Below are 18,082 nucleotides of genomic sequence, written 5' to 3'. Positions count from 1 at the left end.
GAGGGCTTTTCTCTAGCTAATGCCACTTGGGAACTTCTTCATAAATTGCAAGTTCAATACCCTCACCTTGTGGGCTAGGTGCTTTAAAGGAGGGGGTAATGTTAGGACTCTGATTAGAGATAGTGCAGTGATGGGTGCTTGGTAGTGCAGGGTAGGGTGCTTGGGGGTGTAGGGAAGGGTTTTGATGTGTGCTGTGTGGGCAGGGCAGTGAAGGGCTTGTACATACAGATAGGGAGAGAGGCAAGGAGGCTTGTACAGAGTTAGTTACTAGTAGTTTCATTAATTGCTGCTGCATTTAAGTGTTGTACTTAGTTAAGGCTAAGTTGTATTGTACTGTGTTAGTTAGTAAGTAGTATATAAGGATCAATTCAGATTGTAGCAGGGATCATTGATGAATAATACTTGAATAGCCAATTTTCTTGAATTGCTATTGGAGGTTGATTCCCTAGAAGAATCAAGGAGGCCTAGTTCCCTCGAAGAGCTACTAGAATTGAGAGTAATAGAAATTAAAATCATTAGATTCCTAACAGATTTGTATCTGGCAGCTTTAGTTTTTAATTTTGGGTAATTAGGATTTTAATAAATTAATAAAATATTCATTAGAAACTTTTTCAGTTTGTGTTTTTTAGTAATACGTTTTAGTATAAGTGTTTTATTTTATTACCACCGTGCATCATTGATACGATAGTCACTTTACAAGTATAAGTATTTGTGGGGTGTAAGATGTAGAGGGCAAGGGTCAGGGTTCAAGTCTATAGAAGAAAGTTTCACACATATATATTCTTAGATTAAATCAAAGTAGAATTTCTATCTCGTATATTAAAAAAAAAAAGTGTTTTACTTTATTGTTATCATATATGAGATAATAGTTATACTCCCCTTGGCTTTAGATAGGATTGTTAGTTTCTAGAAGGCAAATGGATTGGCAAACTTCAAAATTTTGTTATCTTTATATCTGTATTTTTGAGCAGCGAATTGTTATGAGAGACAATTATTACGGAATTTAACTCTCAAATTTAAAAGAGTGCGTTTATTACCGTAACACAAAAAATGGAACATTAAACGGGAGTTTCTTTAATAATTATGTACGTATACAACCTATACACGTAACATAAACGTTTTTAACTAACTAGGATGTTAATCGCAAATTAGGATTTTTTTAACAATGCATTCAATCCTTGTAATTGGCTTTATGATGATGCATTGGTGATTATTTACATGGCTGGTTTAAAATTTGTACGACAACGACATGTACACATGCACAAAGGGCAATCAAATGATCGAGTTAGGTAGCAATGATATGATGTCAACCTAATATTTCTAACATTTGATATTTCTAAAGCTTAAATCAGTACTTACGATGTTTTCTATTAATAAGAGTATCTTTGTGGGATTTTTCATTTTTCTCATAGCTTGGGTCTTAAAATTATTAGTGTATACTGTGTGTGTATATATATATATATACAGAGAGAGAGAGAGAGAGAGAGAGAGAGAGAGAGAGAGAGAGAGAGAGAGAGAGAGAGAGAGAGAGAGAGAGAGAGAGAGAGAGAGAGAGAGAGAGAGAGAGAGAGAGAGTCTCAAATTGGCTTCATTTGCTCTGAGTTCAACAATTTCTACAATTTAGGGTAAGGGACACATTCATCATGCATTCTCAAATTTCAAAAATTCAATGGTTGTGACTGTAACCTTTGTAAACTTAAGCTTTCTGTTATAAGTGAGATTATAATGTGGATGAATTCATTCTCATTACTTTAGAGCATTTGCATTAGTTCGTATATAAATTTCTGTGTATTTCAGCATAAAAGCCTACTTTTTCTATTTTATATAATCAGTTTATATCTGTTATAATCAGTTTATATCTGTTAAAAGTGAGATTATATTGTGGATAAATTCATCATCATCATATCATAATATTTGCATTAGCTCGTGCATAAATTCTTATCTATTTTAGTATAAGAGCCTAAATTTTTTATTTTATACAATCACTTTATATTTGTTATAAGTGAGATCATATTGTGGATGAATTCATCCTCATCACTTTAAAGCATTTGTATTGACTCTTGCATAAATTTATGTCTATTTTAGCATAAGAGCCTATTTTTTCTATTTTATACTATCATTTTTCAAAAACTTCTACGTCATATTATCTATTTTAGATTCTATTTTATTTAAATTATCAATTGTCATTATTTATTTAATATTATCTTCATAAACTGAGACGAGGAGAAAGAGAAAGAGAAAAAGAGAGAATTTCAAAAAGTCAATATTTTCCAACTCATTCATTATATAAGTCTCTAATTTATACATATAAAACTTCAACATCCTTTTGAAGTTTGTGTCATTCCAATTAAGATCTCAAACCTAGAATTATATTTGTGTACGTGTTCTAAATTATAGGAGCTGTATATAAAAGTTACAACTGGTTTGAGACTCCCCCAACCACAAGAAGTCTCATTCTAAGAAAAGAAGAAGACCCATGCTAGTTGTCGCAAGGCCACCAAACCCGGTCACCCAAATACTAACACCCCCTCCTCTCTCTCCTCTCCTTTACCCTATAACCAATAAAACAACTGTCTAAACCGAACAGACACCCTTCTTCTCTCTTCCCCTCCATACATTTCCCTATCTTCCCTCCCACCCTTAATCCTATATATTCTCCTTTTCCTCACCACCCTTTTATTTCATTCTTTGGTGTGCAGTGTTTCTCTATATATCTTAGAGAAGTACTGCAATCTTAAGAATCCTAATCTACTAGTACAACCACAGATAAAAACAAACAACATGGCACGTCAAGTGATTGTTCTTCTTGCTCTCATTTTCGTTGCGGCTGCTGGTTTTGTAGCAGCTCAAAATGATGATTCTCCCAGTACCTCCCCCACCGTCTCGCCTGCGCCACAAGCCCCGCCTACCACTCCATCATCTTCACCCGTAGCCCCAGTCCCCGTCTCTCCTCCTACCTCCACCCCTGCTCCCATTAACCCCCCCTCCACCTCCCCCCCCACGGAGGCACCTAGGTCTGCCCCTGCCCCTCTCACCCCACCTCCTACCACACCCGTCTCCCCTTCTCCCAGTGATGATGATGATGACTCTACCCCTACCCCAGCTGCTTCCCCCGATGACGGTGTCTCATCCCCCCCCTTCCCTGGGACCGTGCCAACCCCCGTAGGTGGCCCCGCCGGTGGCCCTGCCGCAGGACCTACATCTGATGATGAGGCCCCAGCTCCTGCAACCACCACAGATAGCAGCGCCACTACTCTTAAGGTCTCCCTTGCTGTCGGAGCTACCATCGTTGCTGGCTTCTTCGCCTTTTAAGCTAGACAGTTAACATGTTTACTGAAGATATTGTTATACTGAGTTGTCCTTTGACCGTGTACGTTACTTGTTGTGTGTTACCATGTGCTTTATACATTTGTGTATTAGCTTTTTAATTAAGAGGGAGCCATTTAAGTACTTGAAAAAAGGGTCCTCGATCTTTGTTTACTTTTAAAACTGAGATAGTTTGTATTTCATTCAAGTAATGTCTTTTTTCTTTTTTCTTTTTTTGTTTTTGTTATGTTATACATGTATGTGCTTTTCTTGGGTTACATATATACAATTTGATAGGGAAAAGAGTTCATTTGCACTTTTGAGATTTCAAATGCATTTCGGATAATGTTGCTTCTAATTACCATATAATATAATTTATATTTGCATGTTAATAACTTTGTAGATTTTGTCAATATAATTTTGCTTATTATTGTTGTTTTTTATAACTCTCAAATTCGAGTCTTCTAATGAAATTTGTTTACCAGTACAGCATAGCATAGAAATTGACTATCATTAACTAATTAATATTCAACTGAAAAATTCTTAGTTTATATTATACTAACAATAATTCTTAGTTTATATTATACTAACAATAATCAATGTAAACTAACATTTTAGATACACAAATGTGGCAAATGTTGTACATATATATTTGCAAAATGTGTACAATATTACATACTTTTGCAAATGTGTACAACATTTGCCCCAATTTGTGTATATACGTCTTAAACCTATAAAAGTCTTAGACAATTCTCTCTTTCTTGTTTTTAATTTTTAATTTTATTTTTTTATTTTTATTCTAAGTATTAAGAGTTAGACATATTTATGAACATATTTTCATACTTTATAACCGTATTAGAAATTCAACTTCTTGACAATATTTCTTCTAATTTAAAATCTTTCTAGGCCCTATCAATCTGACAATCTCCCAACTGATACTGGAATGGCCAACTCCAATGATATATAGTATATAATAATAATAATAATAATAAGGAAATAAAACTGGGGGAAGAAAATTGAAAAGAATCCAAAATTCAAATAAATTTGGGGATTTGTAGGATTTCGGTTGCCATTTTGAATGTCATATGAGAGAAGAAAAAATTCGTAAACCTTATACATATAATTATATATGCCTTCAATATCATATATCTAATGGATCTTTATCAATTTTTAATGTGGTTCGGTCATTGGGAATGAAACCTAAAAATCAAGTTCGAAATAGTCAAAGATTGTGTCCCTCTTATAGTTATTTGTTCGGATATGATCAGATAGTAGCTAGTTTAATTGTATTATTGTTATTGACCACAAAATGGAAAATGGAAAATAAGAGAACGTAAACTAGACTGTAATAGCTACCATAATGTAATAGTTATTCTTATAGTTTAACTATTATTCAGTAGTTTGGTTATATTTTTACTACAGGGAATAGTCATTCCTTATGAATAGTTATTCTTTAAAATTAATGATTAACTATCTATTTCTAAAAATGATATAATAGTTGTTCCTTAGTACGTGTATTAATTTCTAAAATTAATATATTTTCAAACACATAAACTTTTCATATACACATAACAATTATAAAAATAAAAAATCATAAAAAAATCCTCTTTCAAATTTTAAAAATATTATTTTTTAGGAAATATAATTATATGAGTAAGATATTTCATAAAATATATCTTAAGTTTGATTTAAAATGCTTTCATTCCATTACATTACACCGTCTTGTATTCCTTGTAATATATATTCCTACTCCTATGTAATTATTGTTATAGTTTACCAAATGTGCCATAAGTTTCAACTTTTAACTTTCATGTATTATCCTCTAGTTGTGTATTTGAGGAATGAAAATTGGTTTACAGCCACAGGATTAGTGGCTTATAGAGAACCAATTATACAGTTGTGGAGTTCAAATAATTAGTCTTCTTAAGAATCTTGAATTCATGAATGAGCAGAGAGTTCTTAGTTCTTACATAAAAATTGGAAGCCCTGATTTGACTACCCAATCTCAAATCCGCTCATATCGAATGCTGTCCAAAATTAGCCAGAAATATTTTAGGTATGTCGCAACAACCTCTCCGAAATTTCCTGAACAACTAGGTTTTCAGCCATGAGTTTTTTCTTTTCATCTAGCTGTAGTGAGATATTTTTGTTTACTAAAGTAACTCTTACATTATTTTAAGTGGTTATTCTATTTTATGTAATGAAAAGAACTTGTTATTCTTAACTGAATAATGCTATAAATACAAACTATTTTACAAAAAAAATATAAAAACTACTGATGTAGTGAGTAATTATTAGTAAATGAAAAAGTGATATTAATGATAAGTCTAAATAAAAACCAATAAAAAATTGATCACATCAACATTTTGTAAAATTGTTATAAAATAATTTATCATTGTAGCATTACTTTTCTTAACTCTTTAGTCACAAGCCATTACACCAATTCATTACACCAACTTAGGTCATTCAAATATATATATTGGTATATATAGTCCCACTGTCCAAAAAAATGAGATAGAATCACAGTGAAAGTAGCAAACACACGTTACAAATAAGCATAAAATTGACATGGAAATACCTCAACTATATATAAAGATAGTCATTAATTCATAGCCATTCGTCTACAGATGATTTAAATTTCCACACGTACTTGTTCATATATACCTTAGTCCAGTGGCTTTTGAAAATTTGCTTCTACTAGTTAAGTTGTATGTCAATCTACACTAATTTGAAGGACCAATTATATTTGATTTTGTACTCTTTTTTGTACCATGCCTAACCCATTAAAACAAAGTACATTCGAAACATATGCCTCAAAAAATTGTCAATATGTAAGTCAAGCGACTATCTTTTACTTTGCATTCGAAGAACGGAAGAACCAAGAAATCTAAGATGTTGGAGGGTTTTTCTTTTTGGGTCTGAAGAGAGGTCACTAAAGTTATTGTGGCTAGGAATTTGGAAGCTCCCTTTTGTCATTCATGAACAAAAAAGAAGAATTGAAATGCTCAAATAAATAAATAAATTGATATATGAAAATTTTCAACACCGCAAATGAGGAGGGAAAAAGCAACAAATCATTACAAATTCATTAGTTTGACTCTTTTTTTGGTCTAATCTATAGTTTAATAATTAAGAATTGGTATCTATTATATTGGTTTACAATTAACTTAATTAGTAAAGTCTTTTATAGCCTAAAAAGATATTTAGTACCAAAAATCGATTAATATTTTGACCTGATAATAAATAGCAATCATCATGTAACAAATTAGTTGAACCATACATCAATAACATAGTGTTACCTGTTAGCGCATGCCTTTAATCAAACATAGAATTGTACCATTCACACATAAGTATTAATTAATTACCTAAACTAATCGCACTATTTCACCAACGACCATTAATGTTACTTTATTTTAGATTAGTTATAGTCCAATGGACAAATTTGCTAGAGAGAGAGAGAGAGAGAGAGAGAGAGAGAGAGTTGGTGCTACGTAAACAAGTCAATCATGACCAGCAACTAAAAATGAGTGTGTTTTCTTGACGTGAAGACACCTCTCTTGATCAATTGTAGATATGTAAGACTCATTACCTATAAATTTAGATTCTCTTTTTTTTTTTTTTTTTGGATCAAATAAATTTAGATAGTAAAGTTACTCCTCTAGCAGTTGATTCTGTTGATTGACAGGAAAAAGGGAAGCATCAACGCTTTGTTTTTTTTTTTTTTTTTTCCTTAAGGAAAATTAATCACAACTTCCAAGTTACAACCTCAATGAACTAAAAAAATAATAATAAAAAGAAAATTTGTGTCTTTGATATTACTCTTCTTACGAATATTTGGATTGGGTTAAAATTTTAGTATAATAATAAATAATATTACACTTTTTTTTATTAGATGTAAAATTTGACAAATCTACAATTGGATTATATTTTCTTCTTCTACCTTAAATGCTTGCAAGATTTTTAAAAATGATCATAAATCAATAATTATCTTATTTAATAAATATATAAATTTCAAGTTTTTATGTTCTAAATTTATGTATAAAACATTAGTTTATGTATCAAATAGTAAAGATCATTTGTTTACAACAAAATTTAGCATGTGTGTTAAGAATTAATCTAGAAAATATGTAATTTAATAATAGAATTTTCACAATAAATTTATATATCAAATAATAAAGATCATCTATTTACAACGAAATTTAGCATATAAGATGACCATATCTATTCGGTTATATGAAACTGAATTACTTGCTTTCCGAGTGGAAATGTAGCTGGCAATAAGCAGGTCATACTCCTAGATTCGGAACAATGTTGTTGATATAGATTTCATTATAATAGTTTTATGTATTCTATCTCTGTCTCTCTAGAGTTCATTAATAATACTTTAGTAAGATTAGATTTCATTAAGAAATTTTAGCAGCTGATCCGCACTTCATTAGTTGCCTCTTATTTTTTTCAAAAAATTTAGTCAATATATATGAGCTTAAGCGAGAATAGATTTGTAATTCACAAGAAGGAGCCAATTTAATTGTCTAGTATTTCTATTTTTAGAGTGAAGATTCTAGATTCAACATAAATATTTAATTATAACATTTGGAATTATATATTCTAGTCTTTGGCCCCCAAAAACAAATGTGAAAGAAAAGGAGTATAATGTCGCTTTTCTAACAAGTGTTTTTTCTGCACAGCTAGATGATCTTTAGTAGTTCTTGTTCACATATGCACCTCCACTAATTAACGTACACGGAAGGAAAAGATTGAGATTTCACCATAAAAGGGTGGCTAGGGGAAAAACAAAGAAGCTAGTCAATTAAATCAACACTTGACTTCCTTATGATACGGAAAATGCAGTCAATAACACACAAAATCGTTTTAAAGCAAAAGTTGCCACTGGTTATGACTTACTGGCACTTCAATTCTGCCCCTATCTGTGGGGAAAGTTTTTTTATTTTTTTTATAATTATCTTATGTATTGGCTTTATTTATTTTGTAGCTTTTTCATCCTACATGAATTCTATAGGTATGTGGATTCCACAGCATATAATCTTCGCATGAGATACTCTCTGAAGATCTAGAGTCGAATCCCTTCATCTTTTATTAAGGGTAATAAAAATAGATACTACAGACAGAAAAAGTTTGTAAGTTGTTACTAGTTAAGTGGTTAAGCAACATAAATGATAAAACACTACAAATACACATATAAGTGGTAAACTGTTGGCAAACAAAGGATTAATATTGTTCTCATCCTTTTTTCTAGTTGCCCTCACAGTTTTTTTTTTAGCTGATAAACTAGGGGTTCAGTGTGCTCAATTAGCAGCGGGATCCCATCCTACAATTGAGTGAACCAGCAGTCATGGTCATTGAGCCCACCAGAGTAGATGGTCTTGCACTCAGGCTATATGCCCTAGCATAGCTAGAAGATGCACCTGCTCCCGACTGCCGGAAGTAGGCTCCGTTCAACAGCAAATCGCCTTCGGACCTCCAGTTCCAGTGCTTCCATTCACTCTCTGATGCAATCTCATGCTTGGTCACCTCTTTCTTAGACCTGTCATCAGGTGCAAGAAATCTATTGCCTTGGCTGTAGATAGTAGGGTCAGCACTCCCTCCAATAGCATACATTTCCCAGTGAGTGTAGTCATTGTTCACCACATGAAAATACCCATGTCTACACCTGTAAATTTTGCAAATTCAGCTTTATCAACTTTGTAGGATGGAAATAGTAGAGTTACTAACAATTTTGACAGTCTTTCCAATATAGACATATGAGTGTTCTATAAGTAATATAAGCACAACACAACTACAATAAGTTTAAAGCTTGTTGGGCTTATATAACTATAAAGAAAAAAACTTATAAACCAACATAGAATTAATATGATTAATGTTACTTTAACAACATGCATGATAAATAAATATTTACATTGATTTTCTATAATCAGCGATACATTAATTTATAAGGTCTTTATAGTTAAATTTGTAGTATTTTTAATATCACATTTAATTTATTTATGTAAGAATATAAGCTTATTACATAATATTATGAATTCACGCGAATGAATGTAAATATTTAAAAGAAAAATTTTATTTTTTTTCATACAAGATAAAATTCTATTCTAATCTAATCTAATCTAAGTGTATATGTGTATGAAACTTCCTCTTGGAGACTTGAACCTTGACCCTTACCCTTTACACCTCACGAGCATTTGTACTTATGGAGTGACCATCGCATCAAAGTCGTGCGATGGTAAATTTGATTTGTTAATTTGAGAAGTTTATGTAATAACATTTGTATTATTCATAGCACCTATAATAATTATTTATCTATAGATCAATGACTTAAAGTGTTCCACCGTTATTTATTTTTTTATTTTTTTCAATTTTGAACATTTTTTTTTTTTTTGTTGAGAAAATGAGTTACCTACCTTGGCATTCTTTGCACTAGCCCTTCTCCAAAATGATTAAAGGCTACAGTGACTTGCATGTCTTTATCTTGTGTGAAGGAATCACTGTGGCCTAAAAGCATGACTTTGTCATGATGAGTCATGTAGTTGTTGGAGATGGTGATGGCCGTGGATCCATGGATGGCATCTATGAGACCATCATGGCAATTAGACAATGAGCAATGATCCACCCATATGTGCTTCCCTCCAAAGATGGACACCCCATCACCATCTGATACAGTCCACCAGCCATAGTGATGAGGGGAGTCTCTTATATCAGCATTGCCCCCTTGCTTACAATCATGAATATTGATGCCATGGATGATGATGTTAGTGACACGATGTATGGTAATGCATGGCCCCCCAGCAATGTGAACACTAGCGCCCCTACCATCAATGGTTTTGAAAGAGTTCATCACTAGCTCTTGCTTAAGCTTAATTACCATGTCCCTTTTGAAGATAATCCACAAGGGTTCATCTTGTATTACTGCATGTCGTAGAGTACCCGGTTTCGGGTTCACGGCATCATCATCACTAGAGTCAGTTACCACGTAGATGTGACCATTTCTTCCTCCAATTGCATTCTTACCAAAACCAATGGCACAATCAGCTAATCTCTGCCGATTCTTGTCCCAATTGGGGTCACAACGCCAACAATCATCAATGGGGTTGCCTGTTCCACAAGATAAGTATCCCAAGTTCCTCCTAGAGGCATTGATGCTCCTATTAACGACCAAAAAAAAAATGTCACATTAATCTTTACTTACATAGAGCATGAATTATAGTATGAGATATATGTAAATGTAACATAATAATGTGGGATCTTATTCTTACGTACCTATGTACTTCATGTACAACAAGATCTGGGTCTTGTACTGGTGATGAGAAAACAAAACTTGGGGTTAGAATGTAGATAAAGATAAGAAGCAAAAGAGAAAGATGAGACATTTTTTTCTTGGATTTGGAAGAAGTGGAGGCAAATTGGAGTGAGGTGAGAGCTGTGGTGTGGACTTGGTGGGTTATAAAGAAATAAAAGCCGAGAGTGCAGGCGTGATTAATTAATCTGTGCATGTAGGGTCTCCCTTATCGTAATTTCAGGGTTTTGTTTAAGTTTTTACATTTTTTGGTAGTTTAAACCGTTAATCAAGCTCCAATAAAATCAAACCCTATAAGTCAAATTGGTTGACTCTCTGTCTTAAACGGGCCCGTAAGTGTTTTTCCTGTAGTCTTTGAGCCTCATTCCCATTCATTTGAAATAAATCCACTAGCACATGTTTTGTTATAATTGCTTTTAGAGATGACACAATGTCCTGCTCCGTTCGGTTCGTACAAATTTTCCTCATTTCGAAGAGGTAATGGGTATCAAAGGAATTTAGCTACTCTGTGAACCGTCTCATTTCATCCCATCTCATATCGGGTGTATGTAACTTTATTAGAAATAATAAAATACCTTTGTCTCATTTTGTTTTAACCCACCTAGATTATCAAAAAAAACATTTTTGTTTTGACCCGCCTTATTCTTGTTGTGCAAAAGTTTTCTGTTCTCAAATGTGGGGACGAAGCACCCATGATCTGCCCGCATTCCTTTACAGGGCTTTACCATTCCTGTGCTTCAACCATTGAACTTTCACCAGTTCACCCTTAGGTGAACAAAAAATTATATTAAAAAGGATCATTAATATTGATATATTTTGTCAATTATGAGTAGTTTGGAACTTTGGTTAAATTGTAGTTTAATGTAGATCTTAGATTTCAATATTTTGATTTTTTGCTTGAAAAAAAATCTTATTTAACAAACAAATTAATTAATTAAGCACCCTAAAAATAACTATCAATTTCTTATTTAATAAATATATCTATGATCATGAGTTTATTACTTGTTGAGCCACGTTATTATGAAAGATTTTATAAAAGTAAGAGATACATAATTAGATTATGTTTATCTTTCATTCAATTGAATTGTAACTCTAAAGTGATTTGTGGGATGAAGATCTCATGATCAAATCCTACAATGAGAAGCGCTTGAGAAAAATTTCTCATTGCCATAGGCCCCAACTCAATGCTTACTAGTGCTTGTGAGACTGAAATAACAATTATGGCTCACCAATTCCTTTACCTTTAGGCTCATACTCATTGTATATAATGCTACTATGATAACATCCAAATAGAAAAGCCACTTTCATCACTCTTCCTGCATTTCTTTCATTAAAAAAAAATATGTATACGAATTAAAATAAAATAATGGTAATGTGGCCGGAGAAATCACTTGCTAAAAAATACGTGCATTATTTGGATTAAAAAAAAAAGTTTAACTTACCAGAAAAAGATAAAAGGACATGAACAAATTCAAGGTAAAACGGGATTCCTTTGCCATCATTTCTTGTTGTCTTATGTGTTTTTAGAAATTACTTTTACAACTTGCCCAAAAAAAAAAAAAAAATCATTTTGCCGAAGTACCCAAAACAAGCATATTTTTGTCTTCTTTTTATAGGTAAAAATTATATCTTTGGTCAAATTGAACTTCCAAACCCATATGGCCTTTGTCAGTTCTAAACTAAACATGTTTTTCCTACTTTAAATGATGATAATGGCAGTGTTGACTTCTTTGCAAAGTGAAAAGTAAATTTATGTGTGCAAGCTCGCCAAGATGATCACATGCCCTTAGGAGTTCTCTTTTCAAAGATCATCAACAAACACCATGTGTGTCTCTAGGGTCTAGGCACAACCATGCATGATCCTAATCCATAGTTATGTACTCTGTCAAAAAAAAAAAAATTTCCCCCACTGACTGCGGAACAAATTTGATTTGTATATATACATAGTACTTTATACATCATCGTGATGTATTATATAGCGTCAAGGATCGTTTAGTCCTTAGCCGGCCTTCTAGTAAACCGTACCTTTACGTGCCCATGCATGTATATGTCAAAGACATCGTTGTCAATTAGGTTGGTGCATTGGACGTTTAGACGCCTCAAGTGAGAAATAATTCTTATTTTCTGACAAACTTCAGGACAACAAAGTGACGAGAAAGATACTTAACAAATGACTTTTTTCTTTTGTTCTTTTTTTTTTTTAATACTCCTATTCGATAACAGAGAATGTAAAGGGACTTTAACGGCCAAAATGGGCAAATGTCCATTTCACACCAAAAATTTAGTATTTTATCTCTTTTTTCAAACTAACTAAATAAGTGCCCCTGTATTGAAATTTGATTTTTGGACAATCGAGTTATAGCAAATTGAAAATTTTAAAAAATAATAATAATAATTGAAACTCAAGTTCCAATTTTTTTTAAAAAAAAATTAAAATCCACGTTCACTATAACTTAATATTCTAAAAATCGAGTTTTACATTTGGAACTTGATTTTTAAATAATCGAGTTTTAAAATAAAGGCATTTCCTTGATTAGTTTAAGAAAATGGGCAAAATGCTGGATTTTTTGTGTGAAAGGGTAAAAGCTCATTTTGGCTGGATTTTAACCCTAAACGTTTTAGAAGAGTTGAGCTACAAAACTATCCGCATGAGTTAAATGTTCTAATTGATGAAAGGGGTAGCAATTATTACAACAAGGCACTAATCCTCATTTTATCAGAGGTCGGTAGATGTTGGAAAAACTTTCTGATAATCACCACAGGCCTTGTGCTCCCTAGTGTTTAATTAGTTTCGTTATAGAAATAAAAGTATAAATATGGAGCTCTAGCTTGCTAAGTCAATCAGATTAATTTCAGAGGGTTATGACTTCCTAAAGGGGTGAGTTCAAATTTATAAATAAGACACGAAGACTTTTTGCCAGGCCATTCTTAAAATTTATCATATGTAAATTTAAGTTTCATGTCCTAGTAAAATTTTGTAATACTAAATGATCTATGCCATTGCTTTTGAGAGAAAAATCATAATTTCAGCTTGCCCAAGTATGAGCCACTTTACCATAATGATCAGGAAACCACACATGTAAAACGATCCAAGACGCATGAGTGCCCCTAAATTTCCCACTTCTTTCCAAATAAAGAGTGATAGTTTTGGATATAACTGGTTATTAGATAGGCTCATATATATGCATCCCAAGCATATTTTTCATCACTTCTATATATGTAATAATATAATGTGAAGGAAGAAGAGTCTAGTCTTTAGAACCACAATCTTACAAAGAACAAAGGCCAGCGGGATCAATTGTCTCAAGAACAACGTGAAAAACAAAATGTTTCGCTTCAACAGAAAGAGAAGACAATGTTAGAGCAATATTGAAAGATAAAGCTTTAAATGTTTTGAGATTCACCTCTTTTCTTCTTCCTTGGGTTTGTGTTTGTTTCTATAAAAAAAAAGGAAAAAAGAAGAAAAAAAAGAAGGTAATTGTCTCACATTGCTTAAGAGAACATGTTGTGTGTAGTACAACTTGTTTTACCCTCTCTTAAAAGTTACAATGACTTTTGAGTAGAATTGTGGTGTGTCTTTGTATTGAAACCTATTTATCTCTCCGTTGTGTGTGTGTGTGTTTTTGTTCTTTAAATAAAAAAAATTGTTTTGAGATTCATTTGAAAAAGGACTAAAGAGTGAGACTCAAAAGGCAATATGACATGTATATTAGATATCACTAGTAGTAGTCCCTTGTGCATTGCATGATTTCGGTCCTATTTGGTCTATTTAGTTCAATTTGGTTTACTTTGGTTCATTAGGTCTATTTCAATCCAAATCGGTCTACTTTGGTCCATATCGGTCTAATTCAGTTAATTCGGTCCACTTTGGTCCATTATGATCTAATTCGGTCCATTTCAATACCTTCTATCCAATTGAGTCCATTTAGTCCACTTTGGTCCATTCGGTGCACTTAAGATTGGTAAAAGACAATTTTGGGTTGAGAACTTGATTTTAAATACGGAAAATGGTTTGTTTCTCAATTTTTACTAGTTGAACAACAAGTTTTCCCTATTTTTACTAGACCAGATTATGGTCCTAGTTCCTAGTTGAACTAGCCAGTCCTATTTAATTTTTAAAACCATGAAGAGCACCTATTCTAAATATGAATCTATTTTAAAAACTACGTTAAGTAGAAAGTAAAATAAAATAGGATAGAGTTTATTAAAAAAAACCCATATGTAATAGAACAAATATATATATATATATATATAGAGAGAGAGAGAGAGAGAGAGAGAGAGAGAGAGAGAGAGAGAGAGAGAGAGAGAATTAAGTTATTGAAAATACAAAAAAAAAAAAAAACAAATAATACAGTTAATATGAATGTATGTTGCATGTTTTGTTAAAACACTAACAATAGTTTTTTTTTTAATAATAATAATTTAAAAAAACTAAATAGTAGTTGATAAGAAGTTAAGAACAAATAACATGTTTGTTCTTATCTAAAAAATTGCAATTTAGGCTGCATTTGTTTTGGCTGAAAAGGATTTCAGGAAATCATTTTACACAGGTCTATGTGTTTGGTAAGCACAAAAAATTGGCTCAAACAGAAATCAATTTCTGCATTGACCGTAAAATAACCCTTCTAAGCCGAAAATGAATTTCAATTTCTATTTTACCTTCAAATGAATTCCAAGACTCAGAGAGAGAGAGAGAGAGAGAGAGAGAGGGGGAGAGAGCAAGAAGAGAGAGCACACGTGGCCGTCCAGCCAAGCTCCGGCCAGCCCAGATTGTGCCACCCCCACCGCCCAAATCATGCCGCCCCACCGCCCAGATCACATGCTGGCCAAGCCTTTTTTTCTCTCTCTTCTTCTCCCTCTTGCTCAATGTCGCTAATCTGGCCGTCACCGACCACCAACCCACTCCTCACAGACATCACACACTTGAAGATCTCAACCCACCCCTCCTTCATCACCCATCCACAAACACCCAAGACCCAACTCACCGATCGCTAGCCATGCATCGACAAGTACAGGTTGAGCTTTGATCTTGACAACCGACTACATGCCGTGCTCCAACATCGCCGCCATCTAGATTGGAGCCTTGCATCTCGTTCTCATTGCCGCCGCTAAAGATCGTTGCTGTTGCTAAAGACCAATCTCTCTTTCCCGATCTATCTCTCTTTCCCTCAATCTCTAAATCTTTCTCTCTTTGATCTTTGATTTTTTTTTTTTTTTTTTTGTGGTGGTGTGGGTGGTGGTGTTTTCGTGGTTTTTGTGTTGTGTGGTGCTAGTGTGTGGGTGGTGGTGGATTCTTTATGGGCGCTAGTGTATGGGTGGTGGTGGATTTTCTGATATAAAATTTGTTTGAAAGCTTAGAAAATGTGACAAAACTAGTAAAAATTTTGCATTTTAAAATGTTACCAAACACTTGAAATTATTTTCTAATATAATTTTTATAATGCAACCAAACACTAGAAATTATTTTCCTTTTTTGAAAATATTTTCACCTGAAATTATTTTACACTCGAAAAATATTTTATACTAAAACAAACGCAGCCTTAGTACAACCATTGACACAACCATAATTTTTAGGCTCAACTTTTAAGATATCGTATATGATATCTACGGTTTCTTTCTAAGATGCCACAGATACAAAACTTCTTACTTTGCAACTTTATGACTAGCTGTAATATCTTACCAAATCGCCAATCAAATAAAATAAATAAACCAAAGTAACCAAACCAATGGAGTAAAGGTCAATGTTCACTCTATTATTGCTAAGTAGTGACCTGTGACCATCTTGTAGACTTGTAGTAGACCCTTTTTAGAACTTGGAGTGACAATTATCACTTGGATGGGTTTCAGTATTTTTGTAAGTGTAGTCTGCAAATGGGCTCTATAGACATTTTTTTGGTAATGAGACATTTGTAAAGCATCACTAGGAGAATCTGTTAAAAATTGACAATAGGGATGCCATCTAAATTCCACATAATAATTGTGAGGATAATAGGCCCAAGGCCTACTTTTGGGCCCTGGACTTGATTTGAGAATATTTGCTTGTCCGAGAACAGATTGATGGTAGTAAAGATGTCAAGCTTAAGCGCCCATGAGCAAGTTATTGTGTATTGGGCTTGTAGAAGTAGTTCAAGAAGGGTTATCTCCTCAGCTAGGTGAAATGAAGATCAGATGGTACATCATGTTGACTATAGTGGTGTCTTGGAAGATCTTGTAAATGAAGATATGTTTCACAAGGGAATAGTGAGGAAGAACGGATGGGAAATATCTTGAAGGAAGCTGCTATCACCGCATTGAATACTCTGTACCTAAGTCTCTGGCCGCATTAGTGAGGAAGTGATATCTGAACAGTGATTGTCAGCCTTACAACTATTACCTAAAAACCATAGGAAGGTGCGGATGGGACAAGTATCCAAGGGAACTATCTAAAGCTACACGTGGAAAGCGAGGAGGAAAAGGGAGAGGAGGTATAAGAAGGAGAGAGGTCCCGGAGATAGGGGGATGGGAAAAAAAGGAGAGAAGAGAACACTATAGAAATAAAGATCAATAGTTACAACTCTGTACTTGAGAAAAGTGAAATATAAAATCCAGTATTCTCGGCTTGAGTCTGAGAAAGGTTACTGTTATATAAACTACTCCATGTGTATGATGTTGTGATCTAGTCCATCATTGTTGTTGTAGAATCACTAGAACCTAGGTTTAAAGCTCACTTTCTACAAATTCATTGTATTAGGCTTTTTTGGGCCTATCCAAATCTTAATATTAGGTTTAGGTACAAATTGTGACCATACAATTGATGCCATCTATGGGGAATCTTGTGTTCTAGGAAGGTTAACATTATGGTAGGCTCAGGTCCACATCATGTGGAGTCTATGGGGTCCCAGCATGAAGATCAGTTCCTGCATCTTGAACAAGAAAGAGATCGGGAAGGTAGTGTGCATACAGGGCACACTAGTAGGAGTCATTCACAAGGTGGAAGTAGAATTCCTCATAAGAAAAATGCTAAGGCCATGCAGTTGGAGATTGACCACCTGAAGAAGAAGTTGCGCTGCGAAAGGCGAAGGCGAACTTCTTCCTTTTCTGACCCTTATTCTAAGGACACTCAGGGTAGTAGTTACAAGCCTAGGTCAAGAACTTCTCCTAGTGAGTTTTTTCCTATGAGGAGGATTACCTTCATGGTCGTGAGGGCAAGAAGCCTTCCTCCAAAGGCTTGGAAAATGATGCTATAAGTAGGGTGTTGCACCAAATTTCCAAATCACCCTTCACATGTAGGGTGGAGAAAGGGAAGCTCTTACGGCGATTCACCTAACCAACGTTCACCATTTATAATGGCCGAACGGACCCTATGGAGCATGTGAGTCATTTCAATTAGAGGATGGCAGTACATTCTAAAAATGAAACTTTAATGTACAAAGTCTTCCCTTCTAGCCTGGGACCTGTAGCGATGAGGTGGTTTAATGGCTTGAG

At 33.7% G+C, this 18,082-nt stretch overlaps 1 protein-coding gene across 1 annotated transcript; it reads right to left on the bottom strand.

Annotated features, from left to right (window-relative positions):
• Nucleotides 1-8,386: 8,386 nt before the first annotated feature.
• Nucleotides 8,387-10,730, bottom strand: LOC142644348 (pectate lyase-like). Its single transcript, XM_075818981.1, has 3 exons — nucleotides 10,582-10,730; nucleotides 9,726-10,466; nucleotides 8,387-8,977 (listed from the first exon to the last, which is right to left on the bottom strand). The coding sequence occupies exons 1-3, from the start codon at nucleotides 10,689-10,691 to the stop codon at nucleotides 8,617-8,619; spliced, it is 1,212 nt and encodes a 403-aa protein (XP_075675096.1). The 5' UTR covers nucleotides 10,692-10,730; the 3' UTR covers nucleotides 8,387-8,616.
• Nucleotides 10,731-18,082: the final 7,352 nt, after the last annotated feature.

Source organism: Castanea sativa, chromosome 1, assembly GCF_040712315.1.
Source record: "Castanea sativa cultivar Marrone di Chiusa Pesio chromosome 1, ASM4071231v1".
In the NCBI taxonomy this organism is placed as follows: Eukaryota; Viridiplantae; Streptophyta; class Magnoliopsida; order Fagales; family Fagaceae; genus Castanea; species Castanea sativa.
The sequence above is the reverse complement of the archived record's forward strand: the minus strand, read 5'-3'. Positions and strand labels throughout refer to the sequence as shown.